At 41.0% G+C, this 25,158-nt stretch overlaps 1 protein-coding gene across 2 annotated transcripts in view; it reads right to left on the reverse strand.

The window, feature by feature from the left end:
• Window positions 1-25,158, reverse strand: part of DSCAM (DS cell adhesion molecule) — a 478,363-nt gene that overhangs the window by 60,138 nt on the left and 393,067 nt on the right. For both annotated transcript variants that reach the window (XM_032188234.1, XM_032188242.1), the window contains exons 20-21: window positions 21,016-21,149; window positions 3,425-3,578 (exon numbers count right to left, since the gene is read on the reverse strand). In XM_032188234.1, coding sequence (XP_032044125.1) covers window positions 3,425-3,578; window positions 21,016-21,149 — 288 coding nt within the window. The remainder of the gene's footprint in view (window positions 1-3,424; window positions 3,579-21,015; window positions 21,150-25,158) is intronic.

Here is a 25,158-nt window from a genome sequence, read left to right on the forward strand (position 1 = left end):
GGGAGAGAAAGATCTTTAAGGCTATTAACTCTGCCCATCCTTCTTTATGTGTGTGTCCACTGTCCTCATCACTGATAACCATTTCTCCCAACTCTCTAAAAGGCCCAGTGATGCATTCATACAGGAAATCTTGTACACGATATAATAATTTCTAACCTGGCTATATCCAAAGTTCATAAAATCACAATGTATCAGTATTCCTAATGCCCATCAAAATTTCCACAACACATTACAGAAACACAGTCACAGAATCACCTAGGTTGGACGAGACCTCCAGGTTCACCTCGTCCAACCTCTGACCTAACACTAACAAGTCCTCCATTAAACCATATCACTAAGTTATACATCTAAACATCTTTTAAAGACCTCCAGGGATGGGGACTCAACCACTTCCCTGGGCAGCCTATTCCAATGCCTAAAGTCTGTCTAAAAGATATTTTCATATAGAGGATAATTCTGGCTTCAACAATATCATGTGCCATAGACAGATAGAAGAGCTAAATATTTATTGCATGAAACCGTAACCTTGTACTTCTCTTTTACCTCCCTGAGTACTCTGACCTGTGTAGAGCCAATGAAAGTGGAAGTGAGAAGTTTCCAAGTCCTACTTGGGGCCAATAGTTCTTGGAGAGCAAACACGCAAACCACCAAAGAAAAGCCACTTTCCTTAAGTTTTCAAAAGAATCACAGAATCACAGAATTTCTAGGTTGGAAGAGACCTCAAGATCATTGAGTCCAACCTCTGACCTAACACTAAGAAGTCCTCCACTAAACCATATCCCTAAGCTCTACATCTAAACGGCTTTTAAAGACCTCCAGGGATGGTGCTCAACCACTACCATGGGCAGCCTGTTCCAATGCCTAACAACCCTTTCAGTAAAGAAGTTCTTCCTAACATCCAACCTAAAACTCCCCTGGTGCAACTTTAGCCCATTCCCCCTCGTCCTGTCACCAGGCGTGTGGGAGAACAGACCAACCCCCACCTCGCTACAGCCTCCTTTAATGTACCTGTGGAGAGCGATAAGGTCTCCCCTGAGCCTCCTCTTCTCCAGGCTGAACAAGCCCAGCTCCCTCAGCCGCTCCTCATAGGACTTGTTCTCCAGACCCCTCACCAGCTTCGTCGCCCTTCTCTGGACTCTCTTGAGCAACTCGATGTCCTTCTTGTAGCGAGGGGCCCAAAACTGAACACAGTACTCAAGGTGCGGCCTCACCAGAGCTGAGTACAGGGGAACAATCACTTCCCTAGCCCTGCTGGCCACACTACTTCTTATACAAGCCAGGATGCCGTTGGCCTTTTTGGCCACCTGAGCACACTGCTGCCTCATATTCAGCCAACTATCAACCAATACTCCCAGGTCCTTCTCCGCCAGGCAGCTTTCCAACCACTCATTTCCCAGTCTGTAGCACTGCTTGGGGTTGTTGTGTCCCAAGTTCAGGACCCAGCACTTGGCCTTGTTAAATTTCATACAAATTATTCATCACTTTTTTTTTCAGTCCAAAGCGTGTATTTGTAAGAGAGGTTTTTCCTCTAGCATCATCTAATTAAAATTTTATATCAGAGTATAACTATTAGTTCTAACCTTGACTGGATGCATTCTATTGTCCTTCAAAATAACATCCGTTCCATACTGACTTGCCTATATTGAAGTAAATAATTGCTTTTCCTTAAAGTACCCTTGTCTTCTCATACAAGCACACATCGAAACCTTAGCCCTGCTTCCTTGAGGTGTTTTTCCAATGTTCCTCATCCACCTTTTAAGATCTCAGCTTTGGTGTCACCAATGTTCAAAATGTTGTATGCAATCGTCCTACAAGGAATTCAACAATGGAAAAGCTTCAGACTTTTCAGATCCTTTAGACTTTTCATAACCTTTCAGGTTAACACTGTATAGCTAATAAGAGAAAAGATTTTCTGAAAGAATGTACAGAAACTGCCTGATATCAAAAGAAGCTGAAGGTAAAAGTGACTTGCCAGGTGGCAAAACCAACCTGTAATAGGGAGCAAGCATTTGCCTGTTTCTTCCAAATTATGCCATTTTACCTTGCTAGACCCTGCCAACATTACCACCAATAAATCTGCCATGGTGTTCTACAGTAGGAAAGCACAGTAGTTCATACAACTTTCTTACAGTCATGTTGAAAAATATCCATCTCATATGGTAAAAACTTTGGCCTAAAAAAAGTGGCAAAGAAGACATGTGAGTTCCCATCAGAAGCCGGAGGAGCTCTGTTTTCAACTTCTATGTATTGGTAACTACTTTTTTTTGTGTTAAAATAGTACCCTCCAAACACCATCGCTGGTATTCATGACAATAGCTCTGATAGTTAATTTTCCGTCATCAAATTGGTTAGCTACCATCTGAGTAGGTAGGAACAGAAAGCCTCCCTATGGTGACAGCATATGCTCTTCCATGCAGAAAATGCTTTCATGTTGGTGGCATTTTGCTGAAGTTCTGTAATGCTTTTTAAAGAAGTATCTGTCTTTGTAAAGCACTAGACACTTTACATTATTACGTCATTAGCAATATGACTGAAGCATAGCAGGCTTTTAAAACTCTAAAGTCAATCAAATATATCTACTTTTGCAACTTTAGGGACCTGTGCACTACATGGTTCATATTGTCAAATGATCTCATATTACCAATTTGAATGGAAAAGATAGAAAATCAGGCCGAATACCCCGTTTAAAGAGTGGGTCTGACTGAATTCTTCTCACCTTCTTATATAAAATGTTAGGTTTCTATTTCCAAACTAAGGACCAATAGTGTTGTGAGCATCATGTCTCACAGAACAGGTAATTAAGAATACATGGGCGCAAGTAATATATGTTTTTTAGAACAACAAATACAGCTGGAAGAAAATATGGAAGATTTGAGGCACATCATATTCAGATTTGAAATAGAAGCAGCAAACTTAATATAAAAAAAAAAATAAAAATGCAAGTTGAGAACTATTGTTCAGAGTTTAGATATACTAATCAGACTGCTTAGCACAGAAGGTAGCAAAGTACCTGTGGAGTACACAAGAGATATTAGTAAAGAGAGGAATTATAAAGAAGTTATCTTGTGTGACCAAAAAAAAAAAAAAAGGAAGCACATTCAGAAAGGGAGGGAGATCATCTGAAAACTCTCTGTACCCAACAAAAGAAGATAAAAAATGCTCAAAAAAACTATTTATTTCCTTCTGTGGTAGGTGGGATGAATTACCCCCTAGAGGAGCACATCATTCTTTCTCTCTCTGCTGACTACTGCAAAAGCTTGGGTAATTAGCTGAGAGTTGTCACCTAACTTTTGGAGAGAACTGAAGTTGCTACTGACAAATCCCATACTTAGTAAGCAATGAGACCTAAATAAACCACATGCCAATTATAACAGTAATTAGCATTGTAAAATTCTGAATTGCTTAAAAAGTGCTGTCATCATACCTTTTGCTAGTGGTTCTACAGTGATGATCTCGCTGCTGTTGCCTCTTCCTGCAGCAGTCACTGCTACCACCCAGACGCTGTACTGGCGATTCCGACTCAGGTTGGGGATTCTGTAGGAAAATGAGTCGGGAGAGGCTTCAAACTCGCTGATCACCTGTGACAGGAGAGACAAATATTTCCAAACTCAAATAAATGGTATTTGGAAAAGTCTGCTAAGCTGAGTGCTACAAAGCCTGTTACTTCAGGGTAATTGGAATGAGTATCAATTGCTCCACACAGATGGTGAATGGCAATAAACAGAGCAGACACAGTAACTCATTGCAATCAATTTATATTCAGTGAATTTGGGCCTATATTTTGTTTACAAATTATTTATTTATTTAGCTTAGGATTTTTATGTGTCTGTTTATTTTTACAGGGTTGGATAAGCAATTTAAGTTAAAGTATTTGGCAAATTTGTACCGTGAATTGTTCTGACAAACCAGTTTTGGTTTAGACTAAACAGAAGAGGATTCAGCACTGCATCTGCTATGAAAACTGGAGTTTACTACTCCATAGGTCACCTAGAACCTTTGTGCTAGTGTACCTTATCCCTGGGTTTGGTGATTTATTCCCTTAGTAATGGAGTGAATCAAGAAATAAAACTGTTCTGTAATAGACTATTCAAACTTCCCACGAGTCTAGTTTTGTTTTATCATAAAATTACTTTCATTCAAAGATTCCCAGCTGAAGGTCATCTCCACTACTTAGCTGCATTAGCAGTGAAGAAGTACATGCACTGGAGGAAATGCTAGTTGAGTCTGGAGAATATAGATTTATATTTTTGTGCACTGTGGCATATAGTCCACAAGAAGCTCTACTCCTTCGTGGAGGAGAAGGGAAACTTCATCATGCCTCAGCAGTATTACAGTATTCAGTGTAGCCATTTTCATTTCTGACATGAGCTTTGTAATTCTTCCATGTAAAAACAGATAGGTCACTAACCATTAGAAGGAATAATAAAGGCTCACTTTCCTATGCCATATTAAGCATAGCAATAGCTAACTAATGTCAGGCTAAAAATAATTAGAATATTAATGACGTAGAAAAGAAACTTTCACTGCGAATCTACATTGACATGTTATTTTTAATGCAATCTAAACTTGATTCAGACTGACAGAAGGTGTGCAAGGAAACTCTTTGATATACAAATACCTGCTGCTGGTAAAGGCCAATTTCAGCTGATTAGCATTTCAAAAGGTAGTTTGAGCTGAAAGCATTGGGATATATAGTTGACTCTTCAAAGTGAATTCCAAATAAATGATTTTATTTTTCTGAGGTGTCTTTAAATAACTCTTCAGTGTAAACTGGCAGCCAGTTTCAGCTACTTAATGTGTCACTGTGTTTCTCTCTTCTTGATCTGGCATATCCTGTGGCTAGGGGAGGGTGGATTCATCTCATCTCCTTCTGAAATCTACAGTGAAGACATGTAGATAGATCTATGCCATTCTAAACCTTGACTCCCGTTAGAGACACTGCAAAGAAACATGCACATCTAAGGCAAGGTTCTTCTGGTCTATTTGGGACACATACACTGCAGTGGGATGAATCATGCCTTAGACATACCTATTTTTCCCCATCAGCTCTCTAAGTGTTGCTCAACATTCAACTCTAGAGTGAGCTCATAACTAGCTCAATAATAGTTGTCCTGAAGACATCTTAATTTGAGTAAGATGGAAAACATTCCATCAAGATAATGTGCTTATTAACTAAAGTATTTACCTCCCTGGCTTTTATACAAATGTGTGCTTCTATTTGCTTCTGTGAGACCACAACCTGTTTCCTCTATAAACTTTTCTGGGGAGACTGGTTTGCTCCAGCTCACAATCTCACTATACTTTCTAGACAATCTCATTGCTCCTGTCAAAATGCCAAGTCAGTTTGTCCCATTTAGCAAGCATTTGCCTGGGTTTCCACTTCTGATATGAAGAGGTCAGTGCAGGCAGACACTCCTATTATTATATGAAATATTACAACAGGTTTTGAGAGCCATCTGTCTTGACATTTACATGAGAATATTGGACAAATGCCTGTGGCTTGACAGGCTGGATCTTTGTGAGGTTATACATAAAAATTAATGTATTGATCATAGCACAGGAAGTCGAATTTTAATATTCATGAAGCAGTATTTCCTAGGGTTAATTTGAAAGTCAAACAGGCTAGGCTGTCTCTGGTATTTAGGTTCCACTCATTAATGCAGCCATCTTGCACAAGCTAAAAAAACCTTCTAAAACACGTGGACAGAACGTGAATATGGTAAACCATTACAGACCTCTGCATTGCTAAAATTTCATTCCAGCAAGCATCATTCCAGTTAAAGGTATACTGTTTTTTTTTTTTTTTTTTTTTTTTTTTTTTTTTTTTTTTTTTTTTCCCTAGACTCTTCCAAAGGCAGCCATAATTCTGCAGATCTCCTGCTTGAAATGCGTTACTGTTCAGCTCCCCTCTACCATGGCAGAAGCTAGGATAGTCAGACAGACAAGAACCTTGTATAAAATTGCTAAACACAACTTGGGGAGTAGAGATTTTATGTTTGGGACAAAGAGAGAATCTAAGTAGAAAAGGAAAATCTCAGCCTTGGAGATACAGCACTGTTACAAAACTCTCCTGCTCTCAGGGCTGATGTAAGAGAAAAACAACCAACCATCCAAAATTCCCATTTGCAGCGTGGTCAGCTGTGAGAGAATCTCAAAGTAGAGAATCTCTCTCTCCCTGGGGCTCCAAAGGCAGAAGAATCACAGAATTAGTTTCTCTATTGTCTTTTTAAATGCCTTGTCTTTAATTCCATTCCTCCTCCTACAGAGGATCGGCTTTATTAATACATATCCAACTGTAGTCCTTTCAAATATAAATTCAATTATTCATTAAATTAATTTAAAAATGATTCTGGAAAATATACCTTCACTAAATTTGTGGTTCTTGTTTTCTTAAAAGAAACTGTTATAGCAAAAGATTTTGGTTTCTAACTGGTTAACATATCTCTTCTGTTTCCTCAGCTAACATTCTCTGTTAAACACTTGGGGATGCTCCAGTGACAAAGAATCAATTTTACTTGTAACTTTTACTTGTCATTTCAATTAGACTAACATGCTAGAGATTTTCATTACACAAGAAGAAAAAAATGGAGCTTTGTCAGCAAAGAGAAGATTAAACAATTGAAATAAGAAAAAGAATTAAAGGAATGTCACCTTGTCACATACTGGTCTTTCCATGTGCCAGTATGAAACATTTACTGTTATGTTATCCCAAAAGCAGTAACATGCTTGCTCAATGGATTTTTTTCAACTGCTTATTTTTATTTTTTTAAATTTAGTTTATAGATGATAAGCTAATTTTTCTCCCATCTTCATCTCTCTGTCTAAGGAGCACAGACAGGGACAAAACTCTAAAAAGCCAGTGAGAGCTGTGCATAATAAAGTCAAATCAAAGCCCTTTACAAGAATGCAGTCAATCTACTTCTCAAACAAGGCAACAGCAAGAGATCCTGAGGAACAGCCACTGCAGGTAGTATTGTTTTCTTCTGATGCAACTTCAGCTGAACTGGTATGCATTGCTTTGTATGCTTTGAAATAGTATGCCATCTCCTGGCAAATAAATAGGAGATGTGCATAAACTCAGAACCCTTAGACTGTTTTTTGCTTGTTTGGTTGATTGTTGTATTTTCTAACACAAACAGGAAAAAAAAAATCAAAAGGGTGAATTCAAAAATTACGTTTTTAACAGTACTCAAGCAAACATGGAATTTCCCAAGTAGGGAATTAAGGTAACAGGTATCATTTACTCTGTACTGGAAGATTACATGAGTCAAAGCCTGTCTGTACCTTGTCTACAACCGCATATACACAATTTCTGATGTAAGGTAGGCACATTGAAGATCTATATGTTCTTGTTCTCTGCAAATTGTGAGGAAACACGGAGGTGAACTGAGAAAGCCATACGGAGACTTTTATGACAAGAGTGCAAAGCAGGAAAGGCAGATTTGCAGAGTGTTCTGTGAAGTACGAGAACATATGAGTTATTTACCTTAATGCTGGGTGCCTGATTGTTAAAATTAAATATATATATTTGTACTACATAGAGTAGCACGTGTGCTTTCACTACAAATTTAAGTATAAAATATGACTATAGAATCATGGCTGAAGGACCTTTAGAGTTCACCCAAGTCTATCCTCCTTCTCTATGCCAGATTCAACTATAGCTGCACAATTTCGGAAAAATATTTGTCCAACATGATTTTGAGGATTTACAATAAGTGAAGATTCTGCAACTCCCTAAGCTGCATGAACTATTCCACTGCTTAACTAATCTTATTATTAGAAAGCTTTCTTAAAGTCTACCTTGAGTTTCCTGCTGCAGTTTAAGCCCATATCTTATTTTTCCAGTTTACTAGGAACACAGAGAATTCTAACCTTCATATTTCCACCAGTCTTTAATCTGCATGAAGATTTGTCATTCCTTTCCTCATCAGTACCCTTATCTTTGTATGACTTAATAACTCCAGTGCTTTCAACTTTTCCAAGAAATCACATCTTTGCTAATAATATATGCTGTTGTCATTTGTACCATCTACCATTGCTCCACAGGCTTCTCAAATACAGTTTCTAAATCTCTATTTGACAATCTCTGAGCATGGCATTTGGCTTTTCACAACAGTATTATAATGCTAGGTGAAGTTCATCTTGTGATACAAAATAACCTAAAAATCCTCCTGTGAAGAATCTAGCCACTGGCTCTCTGCCTACTACCTCTATAATTGGTTGTTTATAGCACCCATTTTCATGCACTTTTACCTCCACTAAATTTTATCTATTTTTCTTCCCAGACCAATTTCCCCATTTATCAAGATCATTCTGAATTCTAGTTTTGTCTCCAGTGTACTTGCAATCCCCCTCAGTCTTGTATCTCCTGCAAATTTAATAGGCACACTATTTCATTATCTGGGTCACTACCAAAACCACTGAACAGAAGTTGACTCAAGAAAGATAAATACATGTATGCTGCTCTTTCCTGTGCACAATAAGGAACCCCTGGTTTCATTGCCTCCTATAATGATCAGTTTTATATCTTCATTGCTAAATGGGGGAGAACCAGGAAGTATGTTGAGGACCTTGAACACAATGGTCCACACTGCTTTTGAATTTGAAATCTGGCTCATTTTTGGACTACTTTAAACAGCTCTCTTCAAAACAAATCTGCTTTAAAGGGGCTAGTACTAAGCCTTGTTGACTGCTGTCAGTCAATGTCACCTATTCCTGGGGCCAGGAGCTGCTCCACAACCCTTGTTCATTCAACAGTGTAGAAGTGGCCTACAATGAGCATAGAAAAACATCTGTAATAAAAGTAAGCTTTTAGTTCTATAAGGCTGAAATACAGAGACCTACAGTTTTTGCACAACAGTATCAGAGAATTGTTTACCTTGCTCTACCTCAGACCTTTGTTGCACCTGGAAACAATACTTTAGGATTTATTTGACCGATAAGTTATCAGTAATGGGGGCTACAATAGGTAATTTTTACCTAAAGGGAATTGGGTTAACATGAAATCAGTACTTTACTATGTTTTACAAAGATTGAGTTACTATGTCTCTGAGACAGACCTGTGAGTGTGCTCTCTCAGTGAATTCCCTAAAGAAGTAAAACTCTGCCTACAGACTTTTTCTTGGGATTATGGACAACTATTTTTCTTCAAATCTGCTGTTTTTTGCCTTGCTTCCTTCCACCGTTAAGCAGGCTGTCAGAGCTGCCAACAACAACCAGTTCACACTTTCAGTGAAAACGGACATCACTTTGGTTATATAACGTTTTCTAATCAGGTCTTGGTATTTTGGCTCATGTTTTGAAATATGACATGTTTCTCACTCAGTGCTATTGAAGCTAACTGTTATAAGCTGTGCACAAAACAGAATGAATCTTCTGTGTACATTTTTTCTCCTTTTTCTTCAATTCTGAACTGAAATGTTGGAAAGTGAAGGACAGAGATTTTGTAAAGAGCTGAGGTGGCTCCCTGCCTTCCCACCTGCAGGAAAGACTTGTGAATCCATTTCCAGAAACTAGGCCCAGGAGACAGTCCACTGTCTAGATCTCCAGGTAGCTCATGTAGCCAAGAACTCTGTTGCTTGGGAGCCACAGATATATACCATCTGCTTGTCCTTTTGCAGAACCCACTGGGGCCAGAGTGCTCATCTATATCCCTGGGCTCATGATCAGGGAAGCAGTTACGTGGTGTCACACCCAAGTAACCACAGGAAGGTCATGAGACCTCCTCTGGGCTGACAGTAGCTCTACTGCCTGCTCTGGTAGCCCCAAGAAGTCACCAGGTTTGTTCAGAGCATTTCAGTCAAACCACAAATTGTGTGACCCCCTCTGGTCCCGAGTCCTCTACTGTCTGTACAATACGGAATGGGACAAATCCATACCTGCTGAAATAAGCTGCAACTGATGCCAAGGACTTATTGTTAGACTATACTGATATATGTGTATGTGAGACTAGGTAGTGCGACAAAACCAGAGTTTTATGAAAAAATCAATATCAAATTTGTTTTAGTAGGACTTTGCAAGAAGACCTTTTAAAAATTGCATCAAACAGCACAGCGGCAGAATTAATTTATACTCTGTCACATCTCTCTTGAGATCTGCTCCATGACAAAAATAAGATAGGCAAAAAATTTAAAGTTGGCAAAGCAATTAAAAGAATAAATGTGTTATATTTGGGAGCTGGTAACAAAGCTGTGACATAACTATGAAAAAGCTGTAAACACTACGTGTGGTGTATTAAAAAGGACATCTTCTAGATACCATTCTAAATATGTTTTTTTTTTTATAATAACCCGCCAAATTATAGACTAGTTCTATACTATATAAAGAACAAGAATTAGTAAACATAAATATCTTCATGCTGTGAAATGTACTTTGCATGCACAGTGATAAATACTGCTGGTAGCACATAAATCAATGAGAAGGTATTTAAAATTCAACCTCACAGACTCTGCTGACTCTAAATAAGCTTCCATTCACCAGTAACTTTATCTGCTTAGTCCTCTCCTGACAGTTACTTTTCCCTCTCTTTTAAGAGACTTTCAGCATACCTTTATCCACAAAGTCTCCACGGAACAACAACAATCACTTCCTGCTTATAATTGCTTTTGTACTGCTCTCCAAGAGTTTTATTTGTCTTTAAGACCAGAGAGAAGCTGTGGGTCAGAGAGTATGATACAACACCACTACACATGGAGTAAGAATTTGTGCAGTTGCCAGACAAAAGCAAGAAAAATCTTGTGTCAAAAAAAAAAAAAAATGTATAACATCTTGTACAACTACAGGACTCTCCTCAAAGAGTGAGAGGTATTGAGCAGGGTTGAAGTATATGTGGCAAAGTGTGGAAAGTACATCTTTGCAAACAAGCTTGCTAACTTAGTGGAGGGGACTTCAAAGTAGGTGTGCTTGAGGACAGTGACTATAACAGACAAAGAAGAGCACAAGGCACAAAGCAGATGTGTCCAGGAGACAACATGACACGACAGCATCTGACCTTTCTCCTGTAAGAGCTGCATGGTTTAGGACCCATTTAATATGTTTGTATTCTACTCCGTGTAGCTCTAGAGAATACACAATTAGAAATCCGTGTATAGTTGCAGAGCTACAACCTCACCGAGATTGTGGTAGCATGGTGGATAGCACTTATAATTGGTGTGCTGCAATGGAGGGATGCAGACTCTTCAGGAAAGATGTCTGGGAATGTGTGAAGGACAGCTTGCTCACTGTGTAAAAGAGTGTCATGAATACATGGAATGTTGTCTTGCGGCAGGATCAGAGGACAGACCAGTACTAGTGATATTATAGTAGGTGTCTGTTACAGATAAGGCAGATCAGGCCTTCTTTAAGCAGCTGAACAAAGCCCCACAAGCACATGCCTTGGCAGTTGTAAGTGACTTTAACCATAGTGGAAACTGCTGGATGGGTAATATGATTGGAAACAAGCAAACCAGGAGATTGCTAGTGTTATAAGACCATTTCTTTTTGCACGTGATCTGTAAACTGACTAGTGGATATGCTCTGTTGGATCTGTTGCCTACAAACAAGGAAGAACTGGCTGAAAATGTGAAGGTTTATGACAGCGTTGGCTGAGGTGATGAGGAGGATAGAGTTTAAGATCCTCAGAGAAGTGATCTCATGGGAAACTGTCCTGGAGGGTAAAGGGGCTCAGGACAGCTGGCTGGTCTTCAAGGACAATCCTCAGAATGCAAGAACGGTCTTCTGTAACATATGAGAAATTGAGAAAGTTTGGCAGAAGGCCATAGATCTCAACTGAGCTCAAACATGAGTAACATGAGTTACACAGACGGTGAAAGCAGGGGCAGGCTGCTTGGGAGGAAGACAAACACACCATATTCGTAGGGATAAGGTTAGAAAAGCAAAAGCTCAGATGGAGATGAAATAACCAAGGCAGATGAAGTGCAACAACAACAAAAAAAGGATTCTTTAAGTAATTAACCAGCATGATGAAGTCTAGGAAGAGTTTAGACACACTCACTGCTCAGTGAGGTTTGCCAGTTTTAAATGGTAAAGTTTACACTCAGGTCTCCAGATCACTGAATCTCCTCAGACAGTATGTGGGAGTGAAGCTGCACTCACAGTAGAGGGAGATTGAGTTAGAAAGCATTTAAGAATCACTTAATTAGACATAGAGAAACCCATAGCACCAAATGGGATGTATCTGAAGGTGATAAAGGAGGTGGCAGATGCCATTGTGAAGCTAACATTGGTTGTATTTGAAAGGCCATGGCAATCAGAGGAAGTTTCTGAAGACTAGGAAAAGGTAAATGCCATGTTCATCTTCAAGAAGTGCAAGAAAAAGTATCCAGATAACTACAGGCTGGTCAGCCTAGTCTCAATAACCTGATAAAGTTATTGAGAAAATCCCACTAGAACCCATTTTTAAACACATGAAGGAGAGGAAGGAACAACTGATCTGGATTTACCAAGGGCAAATCACACCTAACAAACCTGATTGTGTTCTATGATAAGGTGAATTGCACTGTGAACAAGGGGCATTGGATGTTGTGTACCCTGGCTTTAGCAAGGTCTTTGACCCAGTCTCCTGCAGCCTCCTTGTCACCAGATTGGTGAAATACCAGATAGAGTAGCAGACAATAAAGCTGAAAATTGTCCACATTCCTGGGATCAGAGGTATGAAGTTCAGGTACAGGACAGTAATTAGTTGCATCCCTCAGGGATCGTTTTTTGGGACCAATACTGTTTAATGTTTTCATTAGTGACAGAATAGAGTACACTCTCAGCAAGTAAGTGAATGACTCAAAACTGGGGGGAATATTTTATATGCTGGAGAACAGGGCTGTTGTTCAGAGCAACCTAGACAGGCTGACCAGAGACTCATGAAGTTCAGAAATCAAATACAAAGACCTGAATCATGGATGGAATAACTCCATGAACCAATACTACCTGGTGGCCAAATGTCCAAGAGGCAGCTCTGCAGACAAACAGGCCTGGTGTTAGCAGCTCTTCATTCCTAATGGTATAGGCCAGCTGATCCAGGGAGGTGATTCTTCCCCTCCACTCTTCACTTGTGAGACTGCATCTACGTACTGTGTCCAATCTTGGGCTCTCCAGGAAAAAAATGACATGTACATACTGTAGCAAGTACAGAACAGGGTTGCCAGGCAATATTCAGGAGGCTGGAGTGCAGGACATAGATACCAGGACAGGCTGAGCTATCTGGGTCTGTCAGCCTTAAGAAGGCAAGGCTCAGGAGAGACTTTATTGCTGCCTACAGATACTTGATCAGATGACACACAGAAGACGGAGCCATGCTCTTCATGAAGCTGCAGGGTTGGAAACCATTTTTGACATGGGAAATGGTCTGAGCAATCTGATGTGATTAAACTCGCTTTCAGAAGGGTGACGAGGTGAAATCCAGAAGTACCTTCCAATCTAAATTTTCCTATTATTCTATAAAAGATTAAAAATGGCAGTCCAGATCCATGCAACATACATATATAATAACTGAAACCAAACACCAAGAGAGATAATGTATTTCTTTTTTTCAGACTTGCACATAAGAATGCCACCAAGATGTCTCCTCAGTTATACAGTGGGAAAGATTCCAGTAAAACAAGTATGGCATTTTAGGCCATTGGCAGAATTGTATGTCTTTCACATCAGGACACTTTATATGCACAGTTGTCTAAACAAGTTCTGCTTTTAGCTTTCACTACCAGGAAATCAGAGAGTGATAGCAAGGTCATCTTATTCCATATCTTAATATGAGTGGAATGAAGACAAGAACCAACTGACAGTATCCTGAAAAGGAAAATCACTGAGAAGGAAAGCAGTCTCCCTTTATTGTCTTTTTATAGCACAGTTCTACTTACATGACTCCTTTCCATTAATCTCCAGGCATCGCATAGAGGGAGCAGAAGACCAATGCACAGTTTAATGACCTGCTTCATCAGAACCACCAGGATAAGCCCATTTAACACGTCTGATCCTATGACTGAACAGCTGATGAACGAATAACTGCTTGTCTAACGACCCCCCTCCCCAAACAAAAAGAAACAAAAAAAAAGCAAAATCCCAACCACAAAAACAACAGCATTTTTCTAATCAAGGCAGTAAAATAGATTTTAAGGTGTATATCTTACTGAGTGATGCCATAGTGGTTGTTGACACTCTAATTATATAATTATATAGCTGATCTATATTTACTCATGTCTTAACCTTTCCCTGCTTTCTGTATCTGTCGCAATGCTTTCCCAGCTCTTCCTGCAGCAGTGAGCCTTTGTTCTTCTACCTTCAGCACATGCCACGTTTCTTTCCATGTTGCTTTTTAACTGACCTTAGACTGCAATTTTCCAGGCTGAGAAAGAGCAATCTAACTCAATTAGCACTTAGGGCCAGCTGACAGCTTGTATGTAAATACATCAGTACTCATAGCTCTGTATTTTTTCTGTATTTGCAGAATAAAAAAGAGAAAGTTGTACATAGAATCACAGAATCACAGAATTTCTAGGTTGGAAGAGACCTCAAGATCATCGAGTCCAACCTCTGACCTAACGCTAGCAGTCCCCACTAAACCATATCCCTAAGCTCTACATCTAAACGTCTTTTGAAGACCTCCAGGGATGGTGACTCCACCACTTCCCTGGGCAGCCTGTTCCAATGCCTCACAACCCTTTCAGTGAAGAAGTTCTTCCTAACATCTAACCTAAAACTCCCCTGGCTCAACTTAAGCCCATTCCCCCTCGTCCTGTCACCAGGCACGTGGGAGAACAGACCAACCCCCACCTCATTACAGCCTCCCTTGAGGTACCTATAGAGAGCGATAAGGTCGCCCCTGAGCCTCCTCTTCTCCAGGCTGAACAAGCCCAGCTCCCTCAGCCGCTCCTCGTAGGACTTGTTCTCCAGGCCCCTCACCAGCTTCGTCGCCCTTCTCTGCACCCGCTCAAGCACCTCGATGTCCTTCTTGTAGCGAGGGGCCCAAAACTGAACACAGTACTCGAGGTGCGGCCTCACCAGAGCTGAGTACAGGGGGACAATCACCTCCCTAGCCCTGCTGGTCACACTGTTCCTGATACAAGCCAGGATGCCATTGGCCTTCTTGGCCACCTGAGCACACTGCTGGCTCATATTCAGCCGACTATCCACCATCACTCCCAGGTCCTTCTCTGCCTGGCAGCTCTCCAACCATTCCTCTCCCAGCCTGTAGCTCTGCTTGGGGTTATTGTGCCCCAGGTGCAGGACCCGGCACTTGGCCTTGTTGAACTTCATGCAGTTGACCTCAGCCCATCGGTGCAGCCTATCCAGATCCTCCTGCAGAGCTTTCCTACCCTCAAGCAGATCGACACACGCACCTAACTTGGTGTCATCTGCGAACTTACTGAGGGTGCACTCAATGCCCTCGTCCAGATCATCGATGAAGATATTAAAGAGGACCGGCCCCAGCACCGAGCCCTGGGAGACGCCACTAGTGACTGGCCTCCAACTGGACTTGGCTCCATTCACCACGACTCTTTGGGCCCGGCTATCCAGCCAGTTTCTAACCCAACGAAGCGTGCGCCAGTCCAAGCCTAGGGCAGCCAGTTTCTTGAGGAGAATGCTGTGGGAGACGGTGTCAAAAGCCTTGCTGAAGTCAAGGTAGACCACATCCACAGCCTTTCCCTCATCCACCCAGCGCGTCACTTTGTCATAGAAGGAGATCAGGTTTGTCAAGCAGGACCTGCCTTTCATAAAGCCATGCTGACTGGGCCTGATCGCCTGCTTGCCCTGCAAGTGCTGCATGATGACTCTCAGGAGGATCTGCTCCATGAACTTCCCAGGCACTGAGGTCAAACTGACAGGCCTGTAATTTCCCGGTTCTGCCCTCCGGCCCTTCTTGTAGATGGGCGTCACGTTTGCTAGCCGCCAGTCAACTGGGACCTCCCCCGATAGCCAGGACTGCTGATAAATGACGGATAGTGGCTTGGCCAGCTCCTCTGCCAGTTCTCTCAGTACCCTTGGGTGGATCCCATCCGGCCCCATCGACCTGTGCACATCCAAGTGCCGTACCAGGTCACCAACCAGTTCTTCATGGATAGTGAGGGCCACATCCTGCTCCCCATCCCCTTCCACCAGCTCAGGGTACTGAGTATCCAGAGAACAACCGGTATTGCCGCTAAAGACTGAGGCAAAGAAGGCATTGAGCACCTCCGCCTTTTCCTCATCTCTTGTAACTAAGTTTCCCCCCTCATCCAGTAAAGGATGGAGATTCTCCTTAGTCCTCCTTTTTGTGTTGATGTATTTATAGAAACGTTTTTTGTTATCTTTAATGGCAGTAGCCAGATTGAGCTCCAGATGAGCTTTGGCCTTCCTAATTTTGTCCCTGCACAGCCTCGCTACATCCTTAAAGTCCTCCCTAGTGGCCTGCCCACTTTTCCAAAGCTTATAAACCCTCTTTTTTCTCCTAAGATCAAGCCACAATTCTCTGTTGAGCCAGGCCGGTCTTCTTCCCCGCCAGCTCATCTTTGGGCACTTGGGGACAGACCGTTCCTGCGCCATTAAGATTTCCCTCTTGAAGAGTGCCCAGCCTTCCTGGACCCCTCTGCCCTTCAGAACCGCCTCCCAAGGGACTCCACCAACCAGTGTGCTGAGCAGCTCAAAGTCAGCCCTCCAAAAGTCCAATACAGCGGTTTTACTGGTCCCCTCCCTGGCCTCGCCAAGAATAGTGAACTCCACCATTGCGTGGTCACTCTGCCCAAGACAGCTCCCGACAATCACATCCTCCACCAGTCCTTCTCTGTTTGTGAAGAGAAGGTCTAGCGGGGCACCACCCCTGGTAGGCTCACTAACCAGCTGCGTCAGGAAGCTATCTTCCACGTTCTCCAGAAACCTCCTAGACTGCTTTCTCAGGGCTGTGTTGTGCTTCCAGGATATGTCAGGGAAGTTGAAGTCCCCCACGAGTACAAGAGCTGACGATTTTGCAACCTCTGTCAGCTGCCTGTAGAGTTCCTCATCCATCTCCTCATCCTGGTTCGGCGGTCTATAGCAGACCCCGACCAGGACACTAGCCTTGTTGTCCCTGCCGATCCTAACCCAAAGGGACTCGACCTTGTCGTTCCCAGTCTCGAGTTCTACAACCTCGAAAGACTCTCTAATATAGAGAGCCACCCCACCATCCCTTCTGTGCTGCCTGTCCCTTCTATGGAGCTTATAGCCAGGCATTGCAGCACTCCAGTCATGAGACTGGTCCCACCACGTCTCCGTGATGGCAACCAAGTCGTAGCCTGCCTGCCGCACGATGGCTTCCAGCTCTTCCTGTTTGTTACCCATGCTGCGTGCATTGGTGTAGATGCACTTCAGCTGGGCCATTGCCTTATCCTTCGGCCTTGCCATCGTTCCCCCTGGCACAGCCCCAACAATCCTAGCTTCAGCCCCATCCCCCTTCCTACCTAGTTTAAAGCCCTCTCAATGAGCCCTGCCAGCTCCTGGCCCAGGATCCTTTTTCCCCTAAAAGATAGGGACCCGTCTGCGGCCATCAGGCCAGGTGCTGAGTAAAGTGCCCCATGATCAAAAAACCCAAGATTTCTGCGTTGGCACCAGCCCCGGAGCCACGTGTTTAACAGGTGGGCTTTCCGTGTCCTCTCTGAACCCCTCCCTGCCACCGTAGGGATGGATGAAAACACCACCTGCACTCCCGCTCCATCCACTAACCGACCCAGTCCCCTAAAGTCTCTTTTGATAGCCTTCAGGCTTCTCTCTTCGATGTTGTCACTGCCCGCCTGGACTATCAAAAGAGGGTAATAGTCAGAGGGGCGTACCAGGTTGGGAAGCTTCCTGGCAACGTCCCTGACCCTGGCCCCAGGGAGACAGCAGACTTCCCTACGGGTAGGGTCAGGCCGACAAATAGGGCCCTCTGTTCCCCTAAGAATCGAGTCTCCAACAACAATAACCCTTCTGTCTTTCCTGGTGGAGTCAGTCCTGAGGCGTGGAGTCAACCTCCTCGCCCTAGGCATCCTCCTGGGAACACTTGCTACTTCTTCCTCACGCACTGGCCTCTCAATCTCTAGGGCCTCAAACCTGTTGTGTAAATACATGTAATACATTATTACATACATGTAATAATGTCTATATAATAATATAGGCAACACATATAAACAGGGTAACATTGGATCCTTGTTTGCCCTTTATCTTTCCTACAGAATAGACTGTAGTGGAGAATAATTTTTATTTTTCCACACAGTCTTACTTGCTTGAACCATCCTAGGCAGATATTGTCCTTGAGATTCAAAATAGTTAAACAGGGGCAGCAAAAGTCTTATTAGCTTCTACCCTTGCAAAGCAAACTGAACTGTGCAGGAGACAGCAAATCTTCATCTTAGAGTATCTCAAGTTCATAAGGGTTGTACTTTGTAGTAAAAATGTGCACAATATCACCAACAGAGTTAATTTGTTTTCCTTATGGTGACATAAGTGCCACAGGAACATTTTTATAATAAAGAAATTTGACAATTTTGTTAGCCAAAGAACATTGTCTGAAGTGTACTGTACTGACTTGTTCTCAGCAGCCACATACTGTTTGTAAAATTTAATCTGCAAAGATGATAACTTCCCCATAAGTTTTCATTTACCATTGCTCTTTTCTCTTTCACTTCACCAGTGCTGCTATTTAAATGGCAGATATTTAGCAAAGTTATCTTGCTACTAAGGCTTTGACTGAGGGAAGAAGTCTGTTCAGGAATTTTATATAGCTCCATGTCTCCAACTACAACATTTAAAATCTATGGTGGCAGGAGAATTGATGAGGAAATAGGTCTTCTGTTTATTCCCCTCCCCAACTTAATTTAAGACCATTTTCTCAGTCAGCTGCTTGTCTCTATGAACAGTGAATACAAGAACTTCCTTGGGATACATAGACCACACTTGCACAGGAGTGCTGGCACGCAAGCACCTCTGCAGCACACTTGTTCGACTGTAAAACTAGCTCATAAAGTAACTCTACTAAAATATATATATATTTTTTTATTTAACAATCCTTTTATGGATTAAAGATAACAAAGCATTTTGTTAGAAATAAAATTGTGGGTGAGGGGTCCTATGTTAAATGTGTCCTGCAGTCTTGCACTTAAAGATAAGTGCAACCTGGCTTCTGGAAACAGATAACTGAGTATGATCACTGCATTGCTCATGACACAGGACTGATACAGACCAGCTCTGTAAAGCCTCCCTTTATGCTGATCTGTGAAACACTACTAAGAAATAGTACAGGGACTGTCTTCACAGATATAAATGCACACACACCCCTTCAAGCACACAGGTAGCAGTAGGATAACTATGTAAGTGTATACCAGTAATTAATAAAAACTGCAAACATCTCCAAGTGCTTCTACTGTGGGCTATGGAATACAATGACAACCTCTCATCACCCTATAATATACATCACAAAAATATACAAGTAGAATTCAGTACAGGTCAAGCAAAAAATGTAAGTGTTCCTGTCATCATCTATCACATTTTGTTCTGAGGTACTCCAAAATATACCCATACAATAAGTAGTCATGAAAAGGTAGTTCTGTAGATGAAAAAGCAGCAAATTGGAGAGCAAATGTGAAGCTAGGAAGTTTATTTTCCTGATGATGTAAATTTACTATAAAAAAAAAAAAGAAAAAAAAAAAAAGAAAAAAAAAAAAAGAAAAAAAAAAAAGAAACACTGCAGCTTTCTGTGTGGTTAAGTAGCTAACAAAAGCCAGCAGCACCATCTGGCGTTCCTTCCAACCACTGGTGAAGCACTTACTTTCCACTCTGATGAAAGCCGTAAAAGCAAGGTCCAGTTCTGTAAAATGTGACCTCTTTAACTGACTGCACACCATAGAAACGTATGAGCCACGATAGAAAAATCTCTGGTCAGTTTGCACTTTAACCATACAGTCAAGACATTTTGTTTTGCACAGTTACAATTATTAAATTAATAGAGTTAGGAATCAGCACTCCCAAATCATACGTAAAGCAATGATCTCAAGTCCTGAGCCTAATAAATGACCAATAAATGTTGTTTACAGCAGAATGTCTGAGTTTGAGCTTAGCCATCAGTTCACATGTTGTTTTCGTTCCATCCCTCCTTGAGTACTTGCAGAATTAGTTCACTTGGTAGAAGAGTGGGCTGCGTGAGGCTGTGTCTGCTTGCAAGGTGCCATGCAGACATATGTCAGGCCTTCTACTGTTTCAGCAAGCTTTGAAAACAATCCTGAGGCACAACTGGAAGTTTCCTGTCAAACTCTTACTAGCAGTGGAACAATACCTTTATTGTCTATTAAACTAAGATTACATTTTCCAACTTGCATCAAACCACATTTGATGGCAACCCCTACTTAAAAGCTGAATCAAAACCTTGGATAAAGCTTAAATACATTATTTGTCAAAGCGTATTAAAATAAATATGCATTGCTCTTTAAAAAGAATGGTTGACCCTTGTGTTTGATGATAGCTAGATTCTTTTGTGATTCAGAGAAAAAGATGCCTGATAATCGATTCAATTTTTCTCATCGCATTCTCAGGAAGTAAGTGTGTAAACCTAGAATGAGCAAATACTGCTGCCACAAATAAGCTTATTCACAAGCAAATATGTTTGTTCATAAGTCATTATGCTCCTTCACGCATGAATACCCAGGCCAAAAAGGTATGAAAGTAAGATGAAAACACAAATCCAATTCAGCAATTAGGAACATAAATACATGTTGCCAGATATAACAGAGCTCTACAAATCTTGCAGCTGATCCTGTTTAGGAAACATTTTGTAAGTCAGAACTCTGTAATATATTTTAAGTACTGTAAAAGTTTGATAGGTGGGAAAAAATAAACTAACTTCTTAGCCCCAGAATCCCCCTTTACTCTTAGAGAAAACAACAACAACAAACAACACAAAACAAAAAAGCACCACCAAAATCAACAAAAACAAATGGCAAGAAAGTAAGTGACAAGGAAAATATCAAGCACTGAACATCTGCAAATACAGTTTTAGCTCTGCAAATCTGTGCTTCCTTTCAGTTGCTGTGCTGTGGGACTTACTGTGGGATAGGGATGTGAGCAGAATACGGTGTATTTCCGGATGATGCCATTGAGCTTGAGGGGAGGGAGCCAGGACACAAAGACGGTGGAAGCTGAAGATGCAGCTGCTTTAACGCCAGCAGGAGGACCTGGAACTGGAGAAAAAAGCTGTGTTAGAGAGGGCCAGAGAAGCATGCTGCTTTGGTAACCCTGCACCTCTGGATTGAGGGGGATACCCTGCACTAAGAAGCAGCCTCCACACTGCCCATGCTGGAGGAGAGGGTTTGAAGGGTTATTCCCCTATCTGTAGGAGGAGAAAGCCTCTCCTTTAGAGGGAGCGGAAAGCCTCTGCTTTAGAGAGCCCCAAAGAAGAAGTTGCCACTGACAGATAAACTTCTGTGTAGCATCACCCCCATCTTGAATACATGAAACTGCATCAGCTCTGGCCAGTGAAAATTGCCAAACAACATAATACTGGAAATGTTAGCTCGATTTTGAAGGCATGACTCATGCCAAATGATTATATGCCGTATAAATAATAGGCATGTGAACAGCTTAATGGCTATACACAGTAGAGCTGTGAATTTAATGAAGTGGAGAGCAAACGAGCTGTATTCCTGTGCAATTAGCACTGCCTGATGTGACCCAGGTACACCCAGTAGCATAATGTGCGAGCAGCCATATGGCCTCACAGTCTCCTTCCTCTAGCCTTGCCCTCAACAGCTCAGACCTGTATCTAACACTGCAGTATGTGAGCACATATTTATTTTGCTATTAGTACTAGCTATCTTTATAAGCTATTGAAAACTGACAAAAAGAAAAACAACTCTCTCTGAAACTGGAAAATACTTAACCTAGGAAATGTTAAATTCTTGGTACATAATCCTAACTCTTTGCACACTTGCACTTTGAGAAGGACTTTAAATTCATGAGCATTGTTTATTTTTCAAGCTTATGTTATGCTGTATAGTCTTATCTAACTTTGCAGTTGCTCCTGTATGTGAACAAAACTGCATGCTAGAATACCCATGAAGTTACATGTACATATAAGCTTGTACTTAAACCAAGTGGGAAGGGTAAAATAAAGTTTCCTGGAAAAAATAAATAAAGACTGAGAGGAGAATACTTTAAAATAGATTTACAATCATAACAATTTGGAAGATATTTTAATACTGCATGTGCAGAATATTTATGGTAAATTATTAAAATAGATATGCTGTATGAAAATTATTACATGTGGTATTAAAGACAAAATAAAACATTTTGATGGATTCTCTTCTTGCAGACATTTTGGGTCATGAGGAATTTCATATTTTTGTTAAATTTCAAATAAAACAAGCAGAACATTAGATTTTCTGGTAAAATAACAATTCCAGAGCTCGATCAACTTTCTCTACATTAACTAAGAACATTGTCTGTGTACTACAGATAGACAAAACCTTCTCCAGCAAGCTCATCTTTATAGGTGGTCCTTAATCTTTGTTCTACCTCATTTAAATAAATAGATATTATGCTGGTACAAAAATTTGCTTATAAAAAGAAGTCAGACTGTCTGGGACCTAACTTTGCTTAGCTATGTAGCTAACTATTTCGGATTGTAAAAATCATATAAAGAAACCTTCAAATTTATGTCTGCACAGGTACTAGTGGAAGATGCAAGAAAACTGATGGATAAGCACTACTCAGTGCAACATTTCTGAATATGCATTTTCTATTTATAATGTGTTGAGACAGCTAATAAAGCATCAACTGAGAATGTCATGATTATAATTGCATGCAAACCCAGCCCCTTGCTGCAAAGGGGCTAATTCAGTTAGCAGTTCTATCCAATGCAGAGTAAATATTGATGCTTGACAGCATTCAACTTGTTATTTATACCCAGTTCATTAGAAATGCTATTTGCTCCTGCTGCTGAAGAGTGAAAGCTAGCTCTCCAGGGTAATTACTTAACCCACTGGAGGATTTCTTTACGGTTAGTAATGTTTTCTGGAAATCACTGCAAATAGATGTATGAGGTTAAAGTAATTTATTGTTAAATTAGGGTGTGATCTATAGGGACAGGTTCTGATGGTAATTGGTTGTGGCTGTCAGCTGTTGAGGGATTAACTCAGTATTCATCTAGCATTTTCCAGTCAATGGACACATGTGGAAGGTATTACTTGTCATTGGACAGTATTTCTGTTTGGTATAGAGACTAGCAGAAAGGGAGGCTAGAAAGAACTCAAGTAGTCATATAGTCAAATTTCTGAACCCTTTCTAATCTGAGGACCCTTTCCACCTTTCCGGTGCAGGGAATGGAATTGGGTAACAGTTTTGGTAGCTGCCAAAATTATTCCAAATATTCCTTTATTACTCTTTTTGTTGCAGTACTTATGTTTGCTATGTTGCACACATGGAAATGAAAGCATGTGAGGAAGCATTTATATTTCATTGGCAAGAATTCTGCAGGCTTTCATTTGATGTCTTACAGACCACCTCTGTCCTCAGTCCAGAGGGTAAAGTCATTGTTCATCGTCATTCCCTTGACCTAAACAAGATTATTATGAGCTAACGCAGCACTAGCTGAAACATTTGTTACTAAACATGGTTTCCTTTCAAATCTGAAGAAGTTGTGCTGGGGGAATGTGGTGCCTACCTTTCCTTGGTGAGAAAAGAAACATCTTTCTATGCTAACAAAACATTTTCTCTCATTGCACCCTGTAGCTTTGCTCAGCCATACTGAGACCCCAGTAGTAAGACACCTGGGCTGTCTCACTGAGCTCTACAGAGTCTTTATTTAGAATACTAATTCCCACAGATCCTGAAAAAGACAAGCTAAATGTATTCTATACGAGATTCTTTTTTCTTTGGTCACCAGGGGTAAAACAGTGATAAGAAGATGGAGAAAAAACTGGGCTGAGCACTGAGAACTTCTTTTAGCTGACTTTTCCTTCTTCCATAGCAGATTTGGCAAATTTAAGATCAAGGATTTTAAATTCTCATTCTCCAGCTAACAAGGTTTTGAGAGACACAGAAATAGCATACAGCTTTCAAGTGGAGGAGAACACTTTGTATTCTTAACACTGCAACTGAAATGCAAACACAGAGAAAAGCAATTATACTGATACGACTAGTCCAGGGAACAGTGTATTTAGATGTGTGGGATAATGGGGAGGAGCTCCAGGAACTTTCTCATTCCCCTTTCCATAAGCAGTGAGATTATCACCATTTTTCTTCACAGTACTGCACAGCAGGGAGGCAACTGCACTAAGTGCTGTGCTTCTAAGAGTGATATCACCAATATATCAGAAAACCAAACTACACAAGACCATCCTATGCAATGTTACATTTATGAAAAACAAAACAAAATAAAATCCCAACATTTTCCAGTGGTGTCTATGTTCATATAAATATTCCATCTGCAATTTAGATGTATGTTAGCTAAAATACATTCACAGATGCTGTCCATCCCTCATTCCCTTTTAACTGGCCTCTATCAATTAGACCATTCCTATCAAATTCTGCCAGTTGACAAGGGGATCACTTATTGTTTTGTACTTTCTTTTGTTAGTCAATAAAATAAAGTCAGAGACCTCTGAAAATAAAACATATAGATATGATATGCAACCTCTGAAAAGAAACCAATGTAAAAAAGAAACATGCATCCTCCTGCATCACACAAACCTCTACCAGGCACTAAATCAGAAGCAACTGTGCCAGGAAAAATTGCCAATTGCAGGAAGCTTTCCTTGGGATGGGGTTCTGGAGGCCATGTCCTCTAATGCTCCCTTCTGTACAAATTCATATGTGCTCCTGCCAGCCAAGCTGTTGGCTGATGTGTCCGGCTTGTATGTGAAGCTCAATTACAACTTCACAATATTTCATTCGCAGTGCAGAACCAGAAGGAATTTGTCATCCTCATCGCTACCAAGTGAGGTAGCTTTTGAGACCATACTTTGAACACTGAGAGGAAGAAAATTTGATGAACTATGTAAATTTTCAATGATTTAGTAAAATAAGTTCTCAGATGAAGAAGAGAACCAGCTTATTAGAAACTCTGTGCAAAGTGACAAAACCACAATCAGTTCCTAAAAGTTGGACATTTCTGTTTCACTTATTTTTCTGCCAAAAGGGACTTCTAGAAAAGCAGTTTCTTTTTCAGAAGGTTAATGGGGATTAAAAAAA

Source organism: Aythya fuligula, chromosome 1 (genome assembly GCF_009819795.1).
Source record: "Aythya fuligula isolate bAytFul2 chromosome 1, bAytFul2.pri, whole genome shotgun sequence".
NCBI classification, from domain to species: Eukaryota; Metazoa; Chordata; class Aves; order Anseriformes; family Anatidae; genus Aythya; species Aythya fuligula.